At 38.6% G+C, this 18523-nt stretch overlaps 1 protein-coding gene across 3 annotated transcripts in view; it reads left to right on the top strand.

The window, feature by feature from the left end:
• myocd (myocardin) overlaps positions 1–9685 on the top strand; it is a 119756-nt gene extending 110071 nt beyond the window's left edge. For 2 of the 3 annotated variants that reach the window (XM_036526185.1, XM_036526202.1), the window contains 9 exons: positions 991–1166; positions 4265–4393; positions 4588–4850; positions 5169–5322; positions 5615–6607; positions 6864–7010; positions 7584–7712; positions 8294–8351; positions 8818–9685. In XM_036526185.1, the coding sequence (XP_036382078.1) occupies positions 991–1166; positions 4265–4393; positions 4588–4850; positions 5169–5322; positions 5615–6607; positions 6864–7010; positions 7584–7712; positions 8294–8351; positions 8818–9380 (2612 nt within the window). In that variant the 3' untranslated portion in view covers positions 9381–9685. Of the gene's footprint in view, positions 1–990; positions 1167–4264; positions 4394–4584; positions 4851–5168; positions 5323–5614; positions 6608–6863; positions 7011–7583; positions 7713–8293; positions 8352–8817 lie in introns of all 3 variants that reach the window. The other variant, XM_036526193.1, reaches the window with a different exon arrangement.
• Positions 9686–18523: the final 8838 nt, after the last annotated feature.

Here is an 18523-nt window from a genome sequence, read left to right on the forward strand (position 1 = left end):
GATTATCCTAGCTATGTAAGTACTACACTAAAATGTCTAGTAACCTCTAAATTGAGACATCCGTATAGCATGAACTGCTCAAAATACCCTTTATCATCTTATCTGTGCCAGGAGGGATTTACTTTACAGCATAATTTTGCTCCTTTGAACACTGCATTGTGAAATTGCTCCATTTTGAAATACCTCGATACATTTTTTTTCTGTTTTCTCCCCTGCTCCTCTATCTCCAATAAGGGAAAGGTCCTCTAAATGACCTAAGATGACAGGAACTAGACAGTTCGTAGTCAGGTGCTCCCTGGGTACTTTGAATAGTATGTGAATGGATCCAGAATCAACAGGTGGAGGAAATAACACTGGCCTGATTGGCTTGTTGTTTATGAGCAGCAGGGGGGCGTCGTCTTCCAGGGCTGTGACTGAATGTGTGGCTGTCGTGATTAAAACCAGGGTCTCCGCTTGGCAGGTCACATGCTTAGATAGAGGGTGAATTCCTCCGCCTACTGTCCCCTCGGTAACCCTGCAGTTGACTTGGCCAGATAGAGCTGCATCTCAGTGCCCAGTTTATCAGCACTCCCTCCACACTAAAGTGCTCCTTCAGGCCAAGTGTGCAACTAGGTGCAAGTGACAAATGAGCCATTTCTTAATCCCAGCATTAAACCGGTGTTATGATAAGGACTTTGCACGGTACATAAAAACATACAACATTACTTACAATTAAATACAGATGCTCACACACAAACACACACATGCACAGACACTCACAGGCACACACACTCACAATATTCTGATCTCAACTCCTTTCTACTAATGCTTAGTTGAGTATTTGGAATATGTTTACTGGTCTTTGTAAAAGTAAAGATAACTGGCATGCTTGTTTTACCAAATGTTTATCAAATAAATTTATATAATTCTTGATGTCTTCTTTTTTAAGTAAGACTGAATACGGACATATGACAGACTCAGTACACTCTTGCATTTGCTTTGTCTGTGCAGCGAACCAAGCCAAGTTCCCTAAGCAAGAGGATTCATACGCATTTGAGGAAGACAGCAGCAGTGACAGCCTGTCCCCTGAGCAGCCCCACAGTAATGAGTCTCAGGGGTCAATGTGCTCCTCATCAGAGACCAAGAGCAGTGACTCGTCCTCCCCTGCCCTAACCACCTCCCGACAGGTAAGACTCAAGAACAGCCTGCACCGCTCTGACCAAAACACCAAAACCCACACCTTCCTGGGAAAGCGCAACTCCAACTAATGAGATGTGCACTTCCTCAAATTTAAATGCTTACGTAATGATGACTAGGGATGCATTTTGGGTTTGAGTAAGATTTCAGTTTCTTTTACCTCTGAAAATCAAGCCTAGATCTAACCGTACAATAACATCGAAAACACATATGACCCTATATGTAATAACAGTGTTGTCACCAAAGCATTTGTAGCAGCAAACCTTTCTGCAATAAGAGAATTCAAGTGGTGATAATGACTGCAGACAGATGTTTTTCTTCTCGCGTGTGCCGTATCTTTGTCCTGTGACTTCATTCTCACGTTGTCAAAGCGGTTTTACTCATCCAGCATGAGCACTGTGTGAAGTTGTTTTACAGCCTGCAGGCCTTTGTTTCCTCTGGCAGAATCACCTTTCATTTCAGTTTTTAAAGGCTATGAAGAGTCTGGCATCATGCAGAAATGAAACTGCTTGTAATCATTTTCCTATTAGATCAAAGTCATATTGAAATTCTCCCCTTTATTCTTACCAGTGAGGAGCTGATTATATCAAAGTCTTAGCTTTCATGTAGCAGTTCAGAGCATTGGTTTGTCTCTCAATATTTCCCAACATTGAATGGATGAAGTAAGTTAACTCAGTTAAACGATTCCCTTGTTATGTGTCCATAATTGTTGTGTTGCTGCTTGCTGTTATTGTTATAACTATTACTTTTAATTTTTTTCAAGTCCATCTATTCAAATGGAATGTGTTTTGGTACTGATCCATCTTCAGTACTGAAGTGGTTTTTGTTGTAGACATAGGGCTGCTGATCTAACTTCTTCCTTAAAAGTAATAAATCCTAATAGGTTAATGTAGTTTTGTTTGGATACAAATTTAATGCAGTTTTGTTAGGATACAAATTTAAGTTCTTTAGAGCTGGATTACTGAATTAGTCAATAGCACCCTACCATAACCGGCTGTCAACAACTAAATTCTGGCATTGTTGTGACCATATAGTTTTACAATTACTCATCAGCTGCTACAAATGTTCTGCGTTACTTGTTGATGAAAATCTTGAAGAGTGGCACAGTAATCCTCTAAGAATTTAGTTTATAAAGAAAAAACAATTAAATTAAGTGGTATTATTTTCATGATTAAAGGAACCATGTCCTTTTTGAAAAGTTTTTATTTTTTCACTTTTTACAAGAACAAAGAATATAGAACAAATGTAGAATGAATCGTAGAACAAACAATTACAGATGGGGAACAGGCAGGTGCAGTTTTTTTGTTTTTGTAGTGACCTGGCCATTTGCGTACAGTGTTACGATTTGTATAGCCTGTATTATTTTTTTTCAATAGAGGGTGCTATTTCTTGTTTGGAACATCAGTTCTGCTCAGTTATATATGACCGTGTCACAATGGGAATTTTTATAACCACAGATCATAGAGTAGTACTTCATTTTCAACTAAACTAAATCTGATCTAAAGTTGATCAAAAATGGGACACTAGTTACCATTTTTAAAGTGTTGATCAATGATGCTTGATGGCCGCTAAGAAGATAAATCTTTAAATTAGCTTTATAATTTTATGAACTGTAGTTTTTACATAGATACACTGGAAATAAAACAATAGCAGAGCTACTTTGTGTCTAGCTAGTTATTAACAGCAGGGTGCCCTCATGCTATTTTTACCGATTTCACTGCAAATAACTCTCTTGAACATTCTTATTGTGAGAGTAAATGCACAAAATCATAACTGATTTGTTGATTTATTGATTTATTACTTTCCATGTAATTGTTAGCTAATGATTTACATGATTTCAAATCAGTTAACTGAAGGGATTCTTTTATAAAGCATAACATTTCAGTCTGCACCACAGTATTCAATTAAACTTTTTTCCATGTGTTTCCTTTGAAACATGGATTGATTTATATGAACAGAATGAGATAATCCTGAAGTGGCAACAGATCAAATGCACATGTCTAATGTGTGTTGAGTCACCAAATTGACTGTAAGCCAGTTTGCAGTGGTCATAGTGCTTATCAATCATTATTTCTCTCTACATGTGAGTAAACAGATTATTTGAAGTATATGTCAACAGGAAATGTCTTCCATGCTGAGCCATATTTCTTACCAAGTGTGCATCAAGTTTTGCGGGTTGAACTCCACTGCAAAATGTCACTTGAAAATTCTACGCTGTGCAGAAAGCAAGGGAGAGTAGGTGATGTGTGCCCCTTGTGGCATACTGAGAGAAGTGCAGTGTCCTGCTACAGCTCTCGAATGACCGTTAACCTGAATGTGACAGGTCCTTGGCTGATGCCTGAGTCTTGCATACCAGCGTCTTTGTTATAGAGTGGACCTGGTATGGGGCCCTTTGATTTTCCAGCACAGCTCTAGGCATTCCAAACTATTGTTCACTGAGTGAGCGCAGTGGCACGAGACCGTTAAACTATTATTGGTGTCACGTGTCTGGGATGAAATGTGGGGGAACAAGTGGATACACGTGTCTCCAGCCCCTTCCATCAGTGCCAACTGGGAAATGGCACTGTAAACCCTTAGACAGTCAAGCCTGCCGTCCTGTTTTTTGAGCTTTCTTTTAACATCTGATTTCAATTAGAGCAATGGAGTAAGGCTTATGCTGGAGCTCCTTATCAATGGCTTTGATGTTCACCTGATGGATGGTTTCTTCTACACCATAATCATGTTTAGGAAAGGACTTGGTGATTTCTTTGTGGAAGAAATGCACTTCCCATAACAGCAACGTTATTGTTTGGGATAAAATTCCAAAGTATTAATTTCTTAAATATACTGGAATTATCTGTTATGATGAAATATATGACAAAATCAATTGTACACATAAACCAGTGATAACATGAATCTTGAGTTGAAATGAGTAACTACTTTTAAATAAAACAACATAATCACAGAACATCAAAATATGTTCAGGATTTAATTTCTGTGTGTTTTGTTTCAGTGATCAGTATTAGAAAAGCCATATTCATATATTAGAGGACAGATAATAATAAGTATATAATAGACAGTAATAAGTTTGGCTTTTATTCTTTTCCAGGGATTTCAAAGCAGGGAGGTAAATAGACATATTGCCTCTCCTAATAACCAAGTAAGCCAAGAGGAAAGCCAATCTGTGATGAGCAACAACCAACTAACTCCACCCATCCCTGTTCCAGCAATTGTAAAGGTAAGGGATGGTTAATATATAGTAACAATCAGCACTTTAACTTGAGATGAAATAAAAAGGGCAAGACATAATGCATAGCATAGGTCTCTTAAATATATGTTATATTTTTATATGAAGTATGACGTATTACATGTCTGCTTTTTACTTGGTTCTAATTATTTTCTGTTGTGTTTGTGATCCTGATCATGGAGCAGTCAAAATCATCTGACAAAAGCCGTCACAAAAAACTGAAAGACACAAAGCCAAAGGTGAAGAAGCTGAAGTATCATCAGTACATTCCGCCGGACCAGAAGGCAGAGAAGTCCCCTCCCCCGATGGACTCGGCCTACGCCAGGCTCCTGCAGCAGCAGCAGCTGTTCCTGCAGCTGCAGATCCTCAGCCAGCAGAAGCACCAACAGCACTCCCAGCAGCGCCAGCAGAACTTCAGCTTCCAGCCCTTGCACTCACTACCTGTCAAGTGAGTCCCTCAAGTCATACCTACAAGTTTCCTCCCTCCCAGATCCTACACGGTTAACATGGCAAAGAGCAACTCTGCGGCAGAATTGTGGAGGGGATGAAACAAAAAAGTGTCAAATGTATAAATATGTGATTTCTATTGTGTGAACTTTATTTGCAGAAAATGAAAATTTTATTCTTACAGCCGCTTCTGCAGTCTCAGAAACATGGCAGTGATCATTGATACTTTGCAACCATAATATTTAGAAAATAGTTTGTTCTTGCTGTAAGTGATGTCAAATATATGAAATATGAAATACTGTTTTTATGTATACCACAGGCAATCCAATGAACAACTTGCAAGAAATTCAAGTGCTCCCACAAGCACTGTGACTAGTACTTCCTCATCTCCTGTGAAGACAAGCTTTTCTGGACAGGCCTGCGTTTCACCAATAAAGCCAGGACCTTTACCCTCCAATCTGGATGACCTTAAAGTACGTCCAGCTTTTAAAAAGGTTCAGCATGTCAAATAACACTTGGGCTTCCATGTCAGCAGTTTGTAAGGAAATTACAGTTTGCTATGCAAGATCAATAGATTACAGGTCATTAAAATTTTGTGAAATTAGTTTCATTGCCATTCAAAATTGCTACCACACCCAGTCAGTTTGCCAACTTTCCTTGCAAAATATATCTTTCAAAAGGCTATAATGTTTTAAAATAGATAGTAGAGGTGTTGTGTTGATATATTGGTGCCTCCCTGACTGGATTGTGTCCTTGTGCTGACAGGTGTCTGAGCTGCGACAGCAGCTGAGGATACGAGGCCTTCCTGTGTCTGGCACCAAAACAGCCCTCATAGAGAGGCTGAAGCCCTTCAAGGACCCCAACGCCAGCCCGCCATCCAACTCCAGTGACATCACAACCGTCACATTTCCGGTGACCCCTACTGGTTCTTTGTCATCCTACCAGTCCCCGGGCTCCTCCACTGCCAGCGGCTTCTATCCGTTTTGCAGCACCAGCACAACCCCGCCCATCTCGCCAGCCTCCTCTGATCTCTCGGTCAGCGGCTCCTTGCCAGACAGCTTCAGCGACGTGACCATGTCCTCCCCCCAGTTCGGCCTGCAGCCCTCCCCGGCCCATCTGAGCGCCGATGAGGGGCTGGCAGCCAGCCTGAATGGGGGCTGCCTGCAGGCGGAAGCGGAGGGCCTGGATGCGGAGAAGGACAAGATGCTGGTGGAGAAGCAGAAGGTGATCGAGGAGCTGACCTGGAAGCTGCACCAGGAGCAGCGGCAGGTTGAGGAGCTCAAAATGCAGCTGCACAAGAGGAAGCGCAACCACAACCAGCAGGACCTGCAGGCCTCACCCCAACACCAGCACCACCTGCAGCCTCCACCCCAACAGCAGCACTTCTTCGGCGTGTCCATCAAACAAGAGCATGTGGCCTCCAGCTGTCCTCTCGCCTCCAAGCAACTGAAAAGCCCTTCCAGCAGCTGCATGGAGAGCCTGGGCCACTGTGGCCCACCCTCCATGTCCAGCCTGGTCGGCCCCCGCTGCCTGGACACCTCAGCCAGCGGCAGCCCCTCCACCCTGTCTGCCTTCCTTAGCCCCCAGTGCTCTCCTCAACACTCCCCCATTTCAAAGACAGCTGGTAGTCCACAACACAACAGCCTGTCCTCCTCCCCCAGCAACCCCTACCTGCTACCTGTGTCTGCCACTACACTGTCCGGGGAGAACCGTAGCCGGTCTCCACAGCAGACCAGCAGCAGGCCTCGAAATGTGCAGGTACAGCAAACTTAAGCGCTAACCAAAGCCTACAACATGGTTAGACCAGAACAAACTATACAAACAGCAAGAACCTGTCTGAAAGTTGTTTCCAGGAGTACATACAGTGATAAATGTCACTTCTGGAGTGAAAAAGAACTGTGTAAAATCCTTTTTTGAGAAATTTTCATTCAGCACTTTTTAACAGAAGAAAATAGAAATTGACATATTAAAACAGATTTTTACAAATTGTGACTTTATTGGCATGATTTTCCAGACCCAGCAGAAGAACGTTGGCCAGCCCATGAACTGCTCCTACTCACCCGACCAAAGGAGCCTACAGCAACTGTTCCCCAGCTCTACCAACAACGGTTTTAACCACAGGAATCAATCCAAAGCCAAGAATCCAAGTATGCAACAAAAGGTAGGTAGGAAATTAGGGTATTAGAAACACTCGTTGAGTTAACATGATTACTTCTTCTAATCTTCATCTCTGCTAAGGGTAGGTGCCCAGAATGAGGCTAAATATAACTTCCAGCACACCACTTAACTGTTTTCTGCTTTTCTTTAATTTGTCACTTTTTTTTCTAAGCCTGATAGGGAGTGTTGGGTGAAACTGGATTAATAACTGTATGACCGAGCATATTGAAACATGTTACTTCTGTAACTGCTTCAGCGTCTGGAGCCTTCCAGCTGAAAATCTCCAGATGTGCCGTCATGTTCAGTCCCTCGCGTCTTGTTCGCTCTGTTACTCTGCTGTTTCCTGTTATCAGGCAGAGAGTATTTAAAAGGAAGGAAATGTATAAATAAGGGAGACCCCTAAAAATGACTGGAACAGATCTGTGAAAGAATGCAAGCGCACGTCTTTATTTTGTACATTTTCAGACCATGACCATGAAGAAGCTAGCCCAGACACCAATTACAGCTTTCAGAACCCTTTCAGAATGCTCTTTTTTAAACAAGAAACATAACATCTTTAATTTATTTCTTCATGTAGATGGCAATATTACACTCTCCCAGGCACGTGGGTCAAAAGTTTTCCATCTCCTCTGCTACCTGCTGTAGCTCAGATTCTGCTGCATCAAAGATAAAAGGGCCCCCCTGCTATGAAGATGCAGTAAAGCAGGTAAACTAAATTCAAGACTAAAGCCAGAAAACAAGATACTTATTTCTTCCTTTAAGTCCTGTAACTAGTGGCTGGCCTGGATTCTTTTCGGCTCTATCTCTGCAACATCGCTTGCTTTTTTTTTCCTTTTGCTTGCATTACTCACCATCTTTTTTTTAATCCATTATTACTCAACCTTCAGCCAAGCTTTTGGCTTTATATTAATCAATAATAGTCCTGATCATCCCAGGTGAACAGTTAAATTAGAATGCAGTGATGCAAGAAAGGAACACAGCTCATAAAGAATAATTCAAATATTGTGACCCTGTAAGCATGCTATGACTTCTGAAATGATGTTAAATCTGTTATGGAAAGGTTAAACTCAATATGTCATTTAAATGTGTGGTTATGTAAACTTTTTGAAAGTCCTGTTATTAAAGGTCTGTTAATTTATTACATATCTGTTGAGTTACTAAGCAGCTCTAAAGTGTGAAGTCATTGCATACATAGTGAACATTAAGTCTCAAGCACAGGTCAGTATAAACACTAATTTTCACATTAAACAAGCAGTTTCAAAATGTAACAACCTGTTCAAATTTCAGCAACTGACCAGGAGCCAGCAAATGGATGAACTTCTTGATGTACTAATTGAAAGTGGAGGTGAGTATAATTTAAAAGCCAACAGTCATTGAAAGCTACAGCATGCCAGTACATGCCTGTAAATCTTGAAGAACTAAAGAACTCATTTTAAGATAGACAGGCATATGACTTTTATTAAAGGGTTTTTGTAATACACATGCATACAGGTACATGTTTTTGAAAAAGTATTCTAGTTTTTGAGACTGAAAGACATAAATGTAGAGAAGCCAACCTCCTGGTTGCTATGAGATACTGGAGCATTTCTTCATGGTTAAGTAATCTCTGTGCCTCTGCAGTCCATGAGTTATTGCTTCATAACTGAAAACAGTTTGGGCTCGACAGCCGAAAGGGATGCTTGCCCAATTGCCTACAGCATGTTTGATGCTGAGTACTTTTTTTCTTTACTTCTTAAGCACATCCAGATTTCACTCCTTTCTGGATATTAAATCACAACCTGTGCTGTGGTGTTTTTCCCCTTCTTTTCAAGAAATGCCAGCTAACGCCAAAGAAGACAGGCCCTGTGTAACCAAAGTTGTGCCTCACATTACAGTTTCTTCAGGGAGCTCCAGCATACCAGTCCCCAAATTCCACAGGCACTATGAGCACTTGTCCCCGTCCCAGCTCTCCTTCGAACACGGCGCCAGCAATGGGGACAGCCACCTGGAGGCCTTGCTGAGCAGCTCCATGGGCAGAGCGGGCGAGATTGTGCTCCTCAAGATGGGTGCCGAGGAAGGCCGTCTGGAGGATGCAGGGGAGGGTTTCGCGGCCACCCGCCAGGACAAGGTGCTCAGCAACCGTGACATGATGGACACGCCGCTGTCCCCCATGGATGCCAGGGTCTCTCCTGCCACGGAGAGCCAGGGGCTCAACATGACTTTCACCGAATCTCCGTGGGAGACCATGGAGTGGCTGGATCTCACGCCACCAAGCTCTGCCACGGGCTTCAACTCCATCCCCCCGGCCGCGCCCAGCATCTTCAACACAGAATTCCTGGATGTCGCAGACATCAACTTGAACTCGGCCATGGACCTTCACTTAGAGCAATGGTGAACAGGAAGCTTGGAGCACTAAAGCAAAGCAGCCTCTTACAGAAGAAGTTAAGCATCACTAACACGTTTTCCTTTTCTAAAAATCTACTTCCGTACGACAATGCCAGGTGCTCCGAGAAGATCCTTGTCTTCCTGGACACGACGCGCACAATCACAGGGACAAGCTTAAGTTAGATGTGAGTTTATATATATTAAAACAGATTACCAGCAAAGGAATGTTATAAAAATGAAAGTACGAAGGTTGTACAGGATAAATATACACAGCTGCAATTAATGTAGCGCAGCGACAGTTGCTATGCATCTAGTTTTGGTCACACAAAACTTGAAAAAACACATTTCAGTATTATTAAAATGCATGCTGAGGAAACAATGCATTTGTTTTACTGGAAGCAAAAAACTGAAACCTGAAGAGATTTTTTTGTTTGTTTTATTATTTGGGTTTACTTATTGGCAAAGCGAAATACAAAGTTGCAGTCCTGTGAAGATATTTGTTATGCATCAACCCTTTGTAAATAGCTTATTATTGCTATTTGTAAAAAAAAAAAAAAAAACATAAACATACTAGATACAAGGTGAGGTCTGTATTTTAGGTGGGAAAAGAGCACTTCAGCTGCATTCTCACAATATGGAAAATGCTAGTCTCTCATACAAGAATTTAAATACAAGAATGCTCACGTTGCACATTGAGTAGCATAGTAGAAGTTGTCACAGATTGTTTTTTTTTTGTAGTTTATATTTGCAGGAAAAGCATTTCCACTGCTCATCCGTGCAAGTATTTTATCACTTTTTTAATCCCTTTTTGCTCGAACGTATTTATTCGCTACACTGCAGTTGGGCTAACCTGTATAGAAAACACATATTTTTATCAACACTGAGCTTTTTATATTCTCACTATTTTAGAATAAAAAGGAAATATTTTCATGAAGTGTAGAGTCTGTCAAATGAAAATTGCCAGGAATGTTTTGAATCGTAAACATGGCTCACCAATTTCAATCACTGTGACACTCTGAAATATATGTAAGATTGACATTATTTCCCCTCATAATAATTTGTTCAAATAATATCTCTGTTGCATGGCAAAACACAATGTGTTGAAGTTGACCAAAAGATGAGGAAGATCAAAGGTTAATGCAGGAAATAAGTGTTGGCATATGAAGTCTTTTTAATTATCATTATTTTCTTTCCTAGCAGTGTAGAACATCTTTCTGCTGCCTCTCCCCATGTGTATGATTCATCTGTCTTCCCTTGCAGCTCAACTTCTTTTTTTTTTTCTTGATAATGAAATACCTTTAATGGAAACTGAATCTCCTAAAGCTGTGGCCCTAATTTCGCCTGGGATCAAATTGTCTATACTTTTGATATGATTTGTATTATTATTTGATATTCACCCTCCTCTTTTAGCTAAGTATCCTAGAAGTAAAGACTTCACAGATGTATTTATTATTTTCAGTTTGTTTTTATATCTTGATATTTATGTGACATTCCTATATGATAAAATTGGATGATTGATGGACTTAAAACCCGAATGCTGCCATTTAACCTCACCGTGTTTATTTTTAATAATTCACATGAACAACATACTTTAATAGGTCATGCCAAATCAATTATTTATAGAGTATATTTTTCTAAAAATCTCATTTATCAGCTAAAAGTAATGCCAGACTTACCAGCACTTGTAAATGTACACCAATATTTTCTCCTTGACACTGTGTTCATCATTTTAAATGACTGCATGCATACTCCCCTAAAACATGAAGTTTTCTTTCACCACCACATATATTTTTAGAATGCTTTAAATAGGAATGATTTCAGTTGTAAAGAAGATAGAGGATGTGTGGGTTTTGGGTATAATGGGCAGCATTATATTGGTGGTTATCTAAAATCTGTTTTCTAAATACCTTTCTAAATCGACCCTGAAGATGAGAAAACACCTGTACTAATTTCCCTTTTTCAATGCCAAACACAACACAGAGCATGACCACATTAACCATACCACCAATCTAATAAATTAAAAAAGGTCTGTGGTTTTTCAGCTTAATCTCGGTTTGTCAAATCAATCACACTTCAAGGTAGAAAGGTACTTTATCTACATTTCTCCAATAATCATCAGGAGGTATACTGTAAATAGATACAACATATAAAAACATAAACTGTGTAAGTCACCCTTAATAAATTCCACTTTTATGTGAGGAAGTAATTAAAAAATATCTAGCTATTTATTTTAATCATTGAAAAGTATCCCTTATATTTATCAATCTACATTTATTAGCTACATTGATAAATTTGAGTTTAATTTAACTGGAAGAAGTAAAAACTATACTTGGTTTCAAATTGTGAAACTATTCAGGTTACCAGAACACAGTATCAGCTAGCTAGCTAGCAAGCAACATATTTTTCCAAATGCATATCCATCTATCCATCATTGTGAGTGAATATCATTGTGCACTAACTTGCTCAAATGTAATGTTTCCTGACTATATCAAATTTTGTAAAGATGGCTAGCAAGCATTTCAATTTTACCTCACTACTTTGCTATTGTTGATTTCTAAATATAGAACTGTGTAGAATGTCTGCACATCAGGGTCACACAGACATTCTGACATCTCACATAAACAGCAACACTGAGATGGGGTCTGTTGACTTGACCTGGGGTACACTTTCAAACGTATTGTTGCATCCATCTGTCAGCTGTCAAAAACTCTGTTTTCAACCTACAAGACTTGGTTGCAACTACATGTATTATTCATTCACACAGTGCCCTTACTGTATACCAAAATAGTGCCTTCATGTAAATTTGTATGCTACATACATGAAGGTGTTTATTGTTATGACTGTTAGGTCAGATGCCAACGTAATGGTACAGCCTGGGTTGGTGCTGGTCAAAATAAAAGTCTCATTTAATTAAATATGATGTATCAAACCACAAACCTTAATTACTTTGGCACATTTTTATGTTTGAAAGGAAATCTGTGATCAGGAATTTTTAGTTAAAACAAACACCTGCAGTACAGGTGATTTCATGTTAGAATAAATCTGCTAGCTGGCTTTTATACCACTCACTAACAGTGGGTTGGCCTGTGTATTCAAATGCAGTGCTAATGTTTGCATTACAATTTCTTCCAATTAATCTCAGTTAAATACTGTTGAAAAAGCCATTTCAATATAAAATGCCAATGCAGTGACAAGGATCCAAAAATATGTTACCTCCTGCAATTTGAAATAACACTATTTTTTTTAAATAATCACTTTTGGTGAACAAAACTAATCACATTCTTCTTATGGTATCTTTTAAGAAAACTGTCATAGGTACTTTGAAAGGTGAACCAAAGTTTCAGGGAAAAAATATTGAGGGAAGATACATGTTATGCAGTTGTTATTTTTAGCTAACAGTGGGATACAGTATAGTTCCGCTAGAACAGGTTTAGGTTGTTTCAATATATTATTAAATTCAGTATGCTTTTACTTATATTGTAAACTCTTGTGCCATTTTCACATACTATGCACTACATATCTTTCTGTGAAAGTCAGTGTCTTTTGTAAACTCCAGACAATTGAGCATGCCTCAGGTAAATGTAAAATGACAATACTATTCAGACATTGAAAGATGTTTTTCTGTAATGGGAGCAAGTGCTTAAGAATGATATTTTACATGTTGTAAAATTAGACTGATGATTGGTTAGAAGGAACTGTATTCTGCGATTTCAAACAGGCCTGTGAATATTTTTGCAAATACTGTCACTGTCAAAAGATATGGCTTACTTTGCCATTTTTATTTTTATTTACTTGGACTTCATTAACAGGTTAAATGTGAAAATAATTACACATACAGCTTTTCGCTTTGGTGAAGGTACTAGCAGAACAGGATGTAGAGGGTTAACAGGACACTTCTAAATATTCGTAATTTCCATGAGAACATATAAAACGTATTGTAGATGAGCCTTTCAGTCCATTGAAAGGGTCATCTGAATCGGGCCATTGATTCTTATCTTTAAAAGAACTAGTAAATGTACTCCCAAGTCTTGTATCCAGTCTGATTTCTCTGAAACAAAGAACATGCCCTCAATGTTATTGTCCAGCAAATGCTTGGTGGCTGTGATAATGGAGTTCTGTATTGATACATGTACAATTTGTCGTCTCCCAAAAGCCCATTTTATGTGAAGGCCATATGAAGCGCTATATGAATTTGCCTGCAGATAAAATGTATGTTGTGAGCACATGCTTCAGTTTAAGACCACAAGGTTTATTTCGAGGTGTGAAAAGGCATGTGCCAACTGTTGTAAAAGGTAAAGAAAAGTAACAAATTTGTTGTTTTGTTTTGTTTGTGTTTTTTTGATGAGGTGTCCCTGAAAAATAAATTACGGCTGAGGTACACGTACAGAGAATATTCTACAATTTGTGATGTTTCTGTGGATTATGATTACATAATTTCATACGAAATTCATGAATCAAGAATAACATCTGACAGAAAGCTTTGTTCTTGCTTGGCCACTGAACTGTTTTAGAATGTAAACATCCTCGGTATTTGTCTACACCACTGTATTACTGTAGATGACAAAAAAATAAATTTTAACACAATTATATTTCTATAATGTGAATCTGTTCTCAAGTGTCCTATTTATGCTCAGTAGAAAGCATGTGTACATCCAGATGTCTCATATCAAAGATTAATTAATCTTAACCAAGCACATCAGGCTCCTGGCATTCATTTAGTCTTCATTTAGTCTTCCTCTAAAATTATTATTCCTTTTTCAGTCACGTTATGTTTGCAAATTCAATGCACACACAAAAGTAAAGGGCTGAGGCCAACAGTAATTGTTAGCATTAACTTGCTAGCCTTCAGCTAACAAAAAAAGTCATATATACTTGACAGCTTGATAGCTATACTTCACTTTGCCAGTTAAAAATTACTTAGCTAAAATTATGTAAACCAATTACATGTGGTGCAAAACAGCTAATGACCTTAACATTAGCATTTAATTATTTGCTTAGCAGACACTATTCTTTATGGAAACTTTCCTAATGGATATGCTACATATTATCCGTTTATACATTGCCATATTCACAAAATGAATTCAAGACAAGTATCTATAAGCAAGTGTCTGTTAGTCTACCTAAGACTGCAACCTCAGATATAAATAAGTTAACATGTTCTGGTTCATTCCTATAGCATAGAGCAGGGTTTACCCTTTGTTTTTGATTTGTTGAACAAATCTTTCATTCATCTTTCAAGAAGGAGCATTTACTGCATTTACAACTGTGTTTTTTGTGAAGTTACTGCTATAACTAGATTTGCTTTGAGTAATGTAAAAGGATTTCTGTTTTGAGAAAATATTTTATATATAATGTACATACATGCATACACAGAAGAACATAGTCTGCCTAGTGAGACATGGTTTACGGTGGTTACAGCATCAAGATGAAAAATGATCCTCTTATGCCCTTATAAAACAAACTTTCATTTATTCACTGCAATAATGTACTTATTATACTGGATAAGTTATCATCCTACTGAAATCTGCGCTTTACTTCTTATAAACCTTGTTCAACTTCAGTACACTATGCTAGACTGTAGACTGTACAATCACAGGGTCATGTACTGGTATAAATCTATAATAAACTGGGGCGTTACATAGCCAAAGTCTGCTAGATCAACATGACCCATCTTGAAATTTTCTGCAAGTCAGCACAGACAGGAATAACCCAACTGTGACTGAGGAATGTTGTCTCCCATAATTAAACTCAAAAGACAGCCTGGAAAAAGAAGTAACCCTGTGTCTTTGATTGCAGGTCACTTCTTTATGCCTGTGTTTTCCAAGTGGATTTTCTCACTATCATGTGGTTAAAATGTTCCCTATGATTGTTTGCTCCATTCAGATCCAAGGATGTTTGAGTCCTCCTTTCACGCATCATAAATTGGGTGAGTTATAAAAGGACTCAATCCAGCCAGATGAGGCAACATCTAAGATTTTAACGTTGACTGTAGTAATTCTGTGCATTCCGTGTAAGCAATTTATTCTGGAAACAAATGACAATACTCCCTTAATGTATGCATATTTTTTGTATAGAATCTGCATTTGTAGAATTTTTTTATTGGTACATTTTACTTTTTCAGAGGTAGGGCTGTTTCATATTACTGCCAGAATATGAAAAGAAAGAAAAAGGCCATATCATCTGAAATGGGTAATGCTGTTTCATATATGCTAGTTTGGAAGGAAAGCATACTAAAATGAATGTGCTGCCTTTCAGCACACCTGTCATCCCCACACCAGAAGGACATGAGCTCTCTGAAAACCATGAGATCGTTAAGAAAATCTTATATCATACCATTGCCCATCTTAGTCGTGTAAAAATGCAAACAGCAGGAGGGGTCTTCCGTTTTTGACTGATTGAACTTCCAGCACTCCAGGACCTTATTAAGAACTTCTAACCCAACTGCACAGCTATGATATGAAAGACACTGTGTTCCAAAACAAATGAAGTTGCTGCACCCATTAAGATAACTGTGATCGATGAGATGAAAGGAATGGGCCGTGTTGCGAGAACAACTGCATACTGGACTGCAAGAAAGCAGTTACTTAGGTGTCAGATGCCATTGGATAAGTCAGTTTTAAGAGACATTCAGTTGCATGGGCTTGCAGATACCTTGAGGGGTCACATATGTTTAAAGTCCTCACCGCTGCTTTAGAGGAATTGCATTCAGAATAATGTATAAGAGGGGAGACTGTGAAGACAACAACTGACTGTGGTTCAAACTTAATATCCATATTGCCATTTTCCTGTTTTCTTTTCGTTGCCGCTTTTTCAATCTAACTTTGAAATCTAAGATTGTATGCATTAAACTCACCTCTTTTGCACTTGTGCTGGAGTGCTGAAACAACAAATACAATCCTCCCATACACTCACCTGCAGCTAACAGCTATTTTTCAAAAGTTCCATGCACCACATGAGAGCAACACCAAACAGGAAAGTCATTTCTCATCTTGGCATCATCTGAGCTCATAGGCACTAGATGACTCACTAGGGGGTGCTAATGAGTAAAGGGACATAAGGGGATAAGGGGATCCTGACCGACATAACACACCCTACCTTTTGTAATGGAACCAATTCTGTACCGTTTCGAGAGACTCCTGGTCATTGTCGACCAATGACTTGACCCAGGTTTGAACTCGAGTCTGAGTTGTAGGTCTCAGACTACACTAGGGACAAGCACCGTAACAAACTTACTTCAAGCCACTTCGGAGCCGATACATTTTTCTTTTTAAGGCTGCTGCCATGTCAATAATTTTTACTAAAATTAAAATGTGCTTCAGCTAAAACCCTTCATGTCTCATGCTCCTGGTAGCATCAGTACCCATCTTGGGTTTATAACACTTCGGAATTGCTAGAACCATACCTACTATACCATGATTGACAGGCCACGTTCAAAAATGGGTTCAAAGCTGTATGGAGACTCACATTTCCAGCTGCAGCATTGGTGTCCATATTACACAGCAATGCACAGACTGGCTCAGATGGTCAACACTAATAGATGCAAATGTCATGAAGCATTGAAACTAACAATATTATATCCATACCACTGTGAATGCATATTCACCACAATGTGAGGATATATACAATTCTTCAAGAACCACATGGTCAGAAAAAGTCAATTAAAAATTATAAATTAAAAAAAAATTATAAAATGCAAATGCAATTCCAGATATTGGATGCAAATAGAGCAAAATGGCTGAGACTATCAGGGAAAAGAAAGTTCCTTCTGTATATGGTCCTAAAGAAAAAAGGAAAAAATGTTAAAGGGGAAAAAATAAAACCAGAAAGTAATTGTGAAAAAAATCAGAGGTTAGAAGACTGAAAATGATTCATACGGTAAGTGAATGATCACATGGAGAGTCCATTCAAGAATCAAATCATCCTTTATGATTTATCTAGTAATCAGTGTAAAGTATGATATACTTGTCAAGGATAACCAGAAAATAAAATTCAAATGGATTTTTTCGCAGTTTAGTGCTGGGCGTGATTTAACTGTTCCAAATTCTCTGAGCCTGTGCTGCCATCTACATGTCAAAGGAATCATCACACTTTATCAGAAAAATCAAATCATCCTTGGCTTGTTCTATGAATACTGAAGATTAATATAAATAAAATGAGGACTTTAACTTATTCAAGAAAGGGAACTGAGTAGTCTTTCAATATATTACACAGAATAGGCATTATATATCAATATTATATGATATTATATATCAATGATGAGCTCCATTGCCAGTTAACAGCATCACAGTGTAATAAAATGGCTGCTCAATGAAGTGCTCTTTGTCTACAAGTCAATATCATCACCAGGGTACCCACATGCTTTTGACTTATGTCACACCCATACACATGCTTGTAAATCTTGCTGCATTAGTAGGTACTGCTTCAAACCCATTGCCAACTATACAATTATTTCTATCACAAATTAACAATGTGTTGGGTTAAAATGTTTAATTTGTCCTCAGTTAGTCAAAAATAATACAAAACCTTCCTTTTCCTTTCCATAGGATCACACCAAGCTATTATGAATTGAATGTAAATTGCTTTTAGAGTAGTAGAGCTGTGAGCTACAAGGCTCATGGAATTTGTCATAGTCCTGTACCTCTTTTTCCAAAAGTCAAGACATGTTCCTTAGGACTACTACTGGACTTTGGATGGAATTACTTGCATAACATACAGTATAATGTATATTTCCAGAGTTTACGTACTTGAAAAATTCAACCATTTCAATTCTTAGCCATGGCTGAAATCTCATTTGAATAATTAGAATACGGGCAAGGGATTACAATATATTTTTGTTCATTTAATCCGAGTGGATTTTGAGGAACTTCTGAATGCGGGACAACATAATTCAATTCCATTAATGTTCTTCTATACATTCAGTCTCAACTCAAGAGGCATTACTTACCGGAAAAGAAGCATAGCTGACTATGCAGTCCAAGAGACATTACTGAGAGTACAAAACTTTTTCAATAACACAGGAAAAAAAAACATTAATTTATGGTAGGTATGAATGGCCACATTTCTGGCAGATTGGTTTGTTTTATTTAACATTTTGCAACTGTATGTTTCCAGACCTTACAAAACAAGATGACAAGGTCACAGTCACATCCTAGG

The sequence above is a fragment of the Megalops cyprinoides genome, chromosome 1, assembly GCF_013368585.1.
Source record: "Megalops cyprinoides isolate fMegCyp1 chromosome 1, fMegCyp1.pri, whole genome shotgun sequence".
Taxonomy (NCBI): domain Eukaryota; kingdom Metazoa; phylum Chordata; class Actinopteri; order Elopiformes; family Megalopidae; genus Megalops; species Megalops cyprinoides.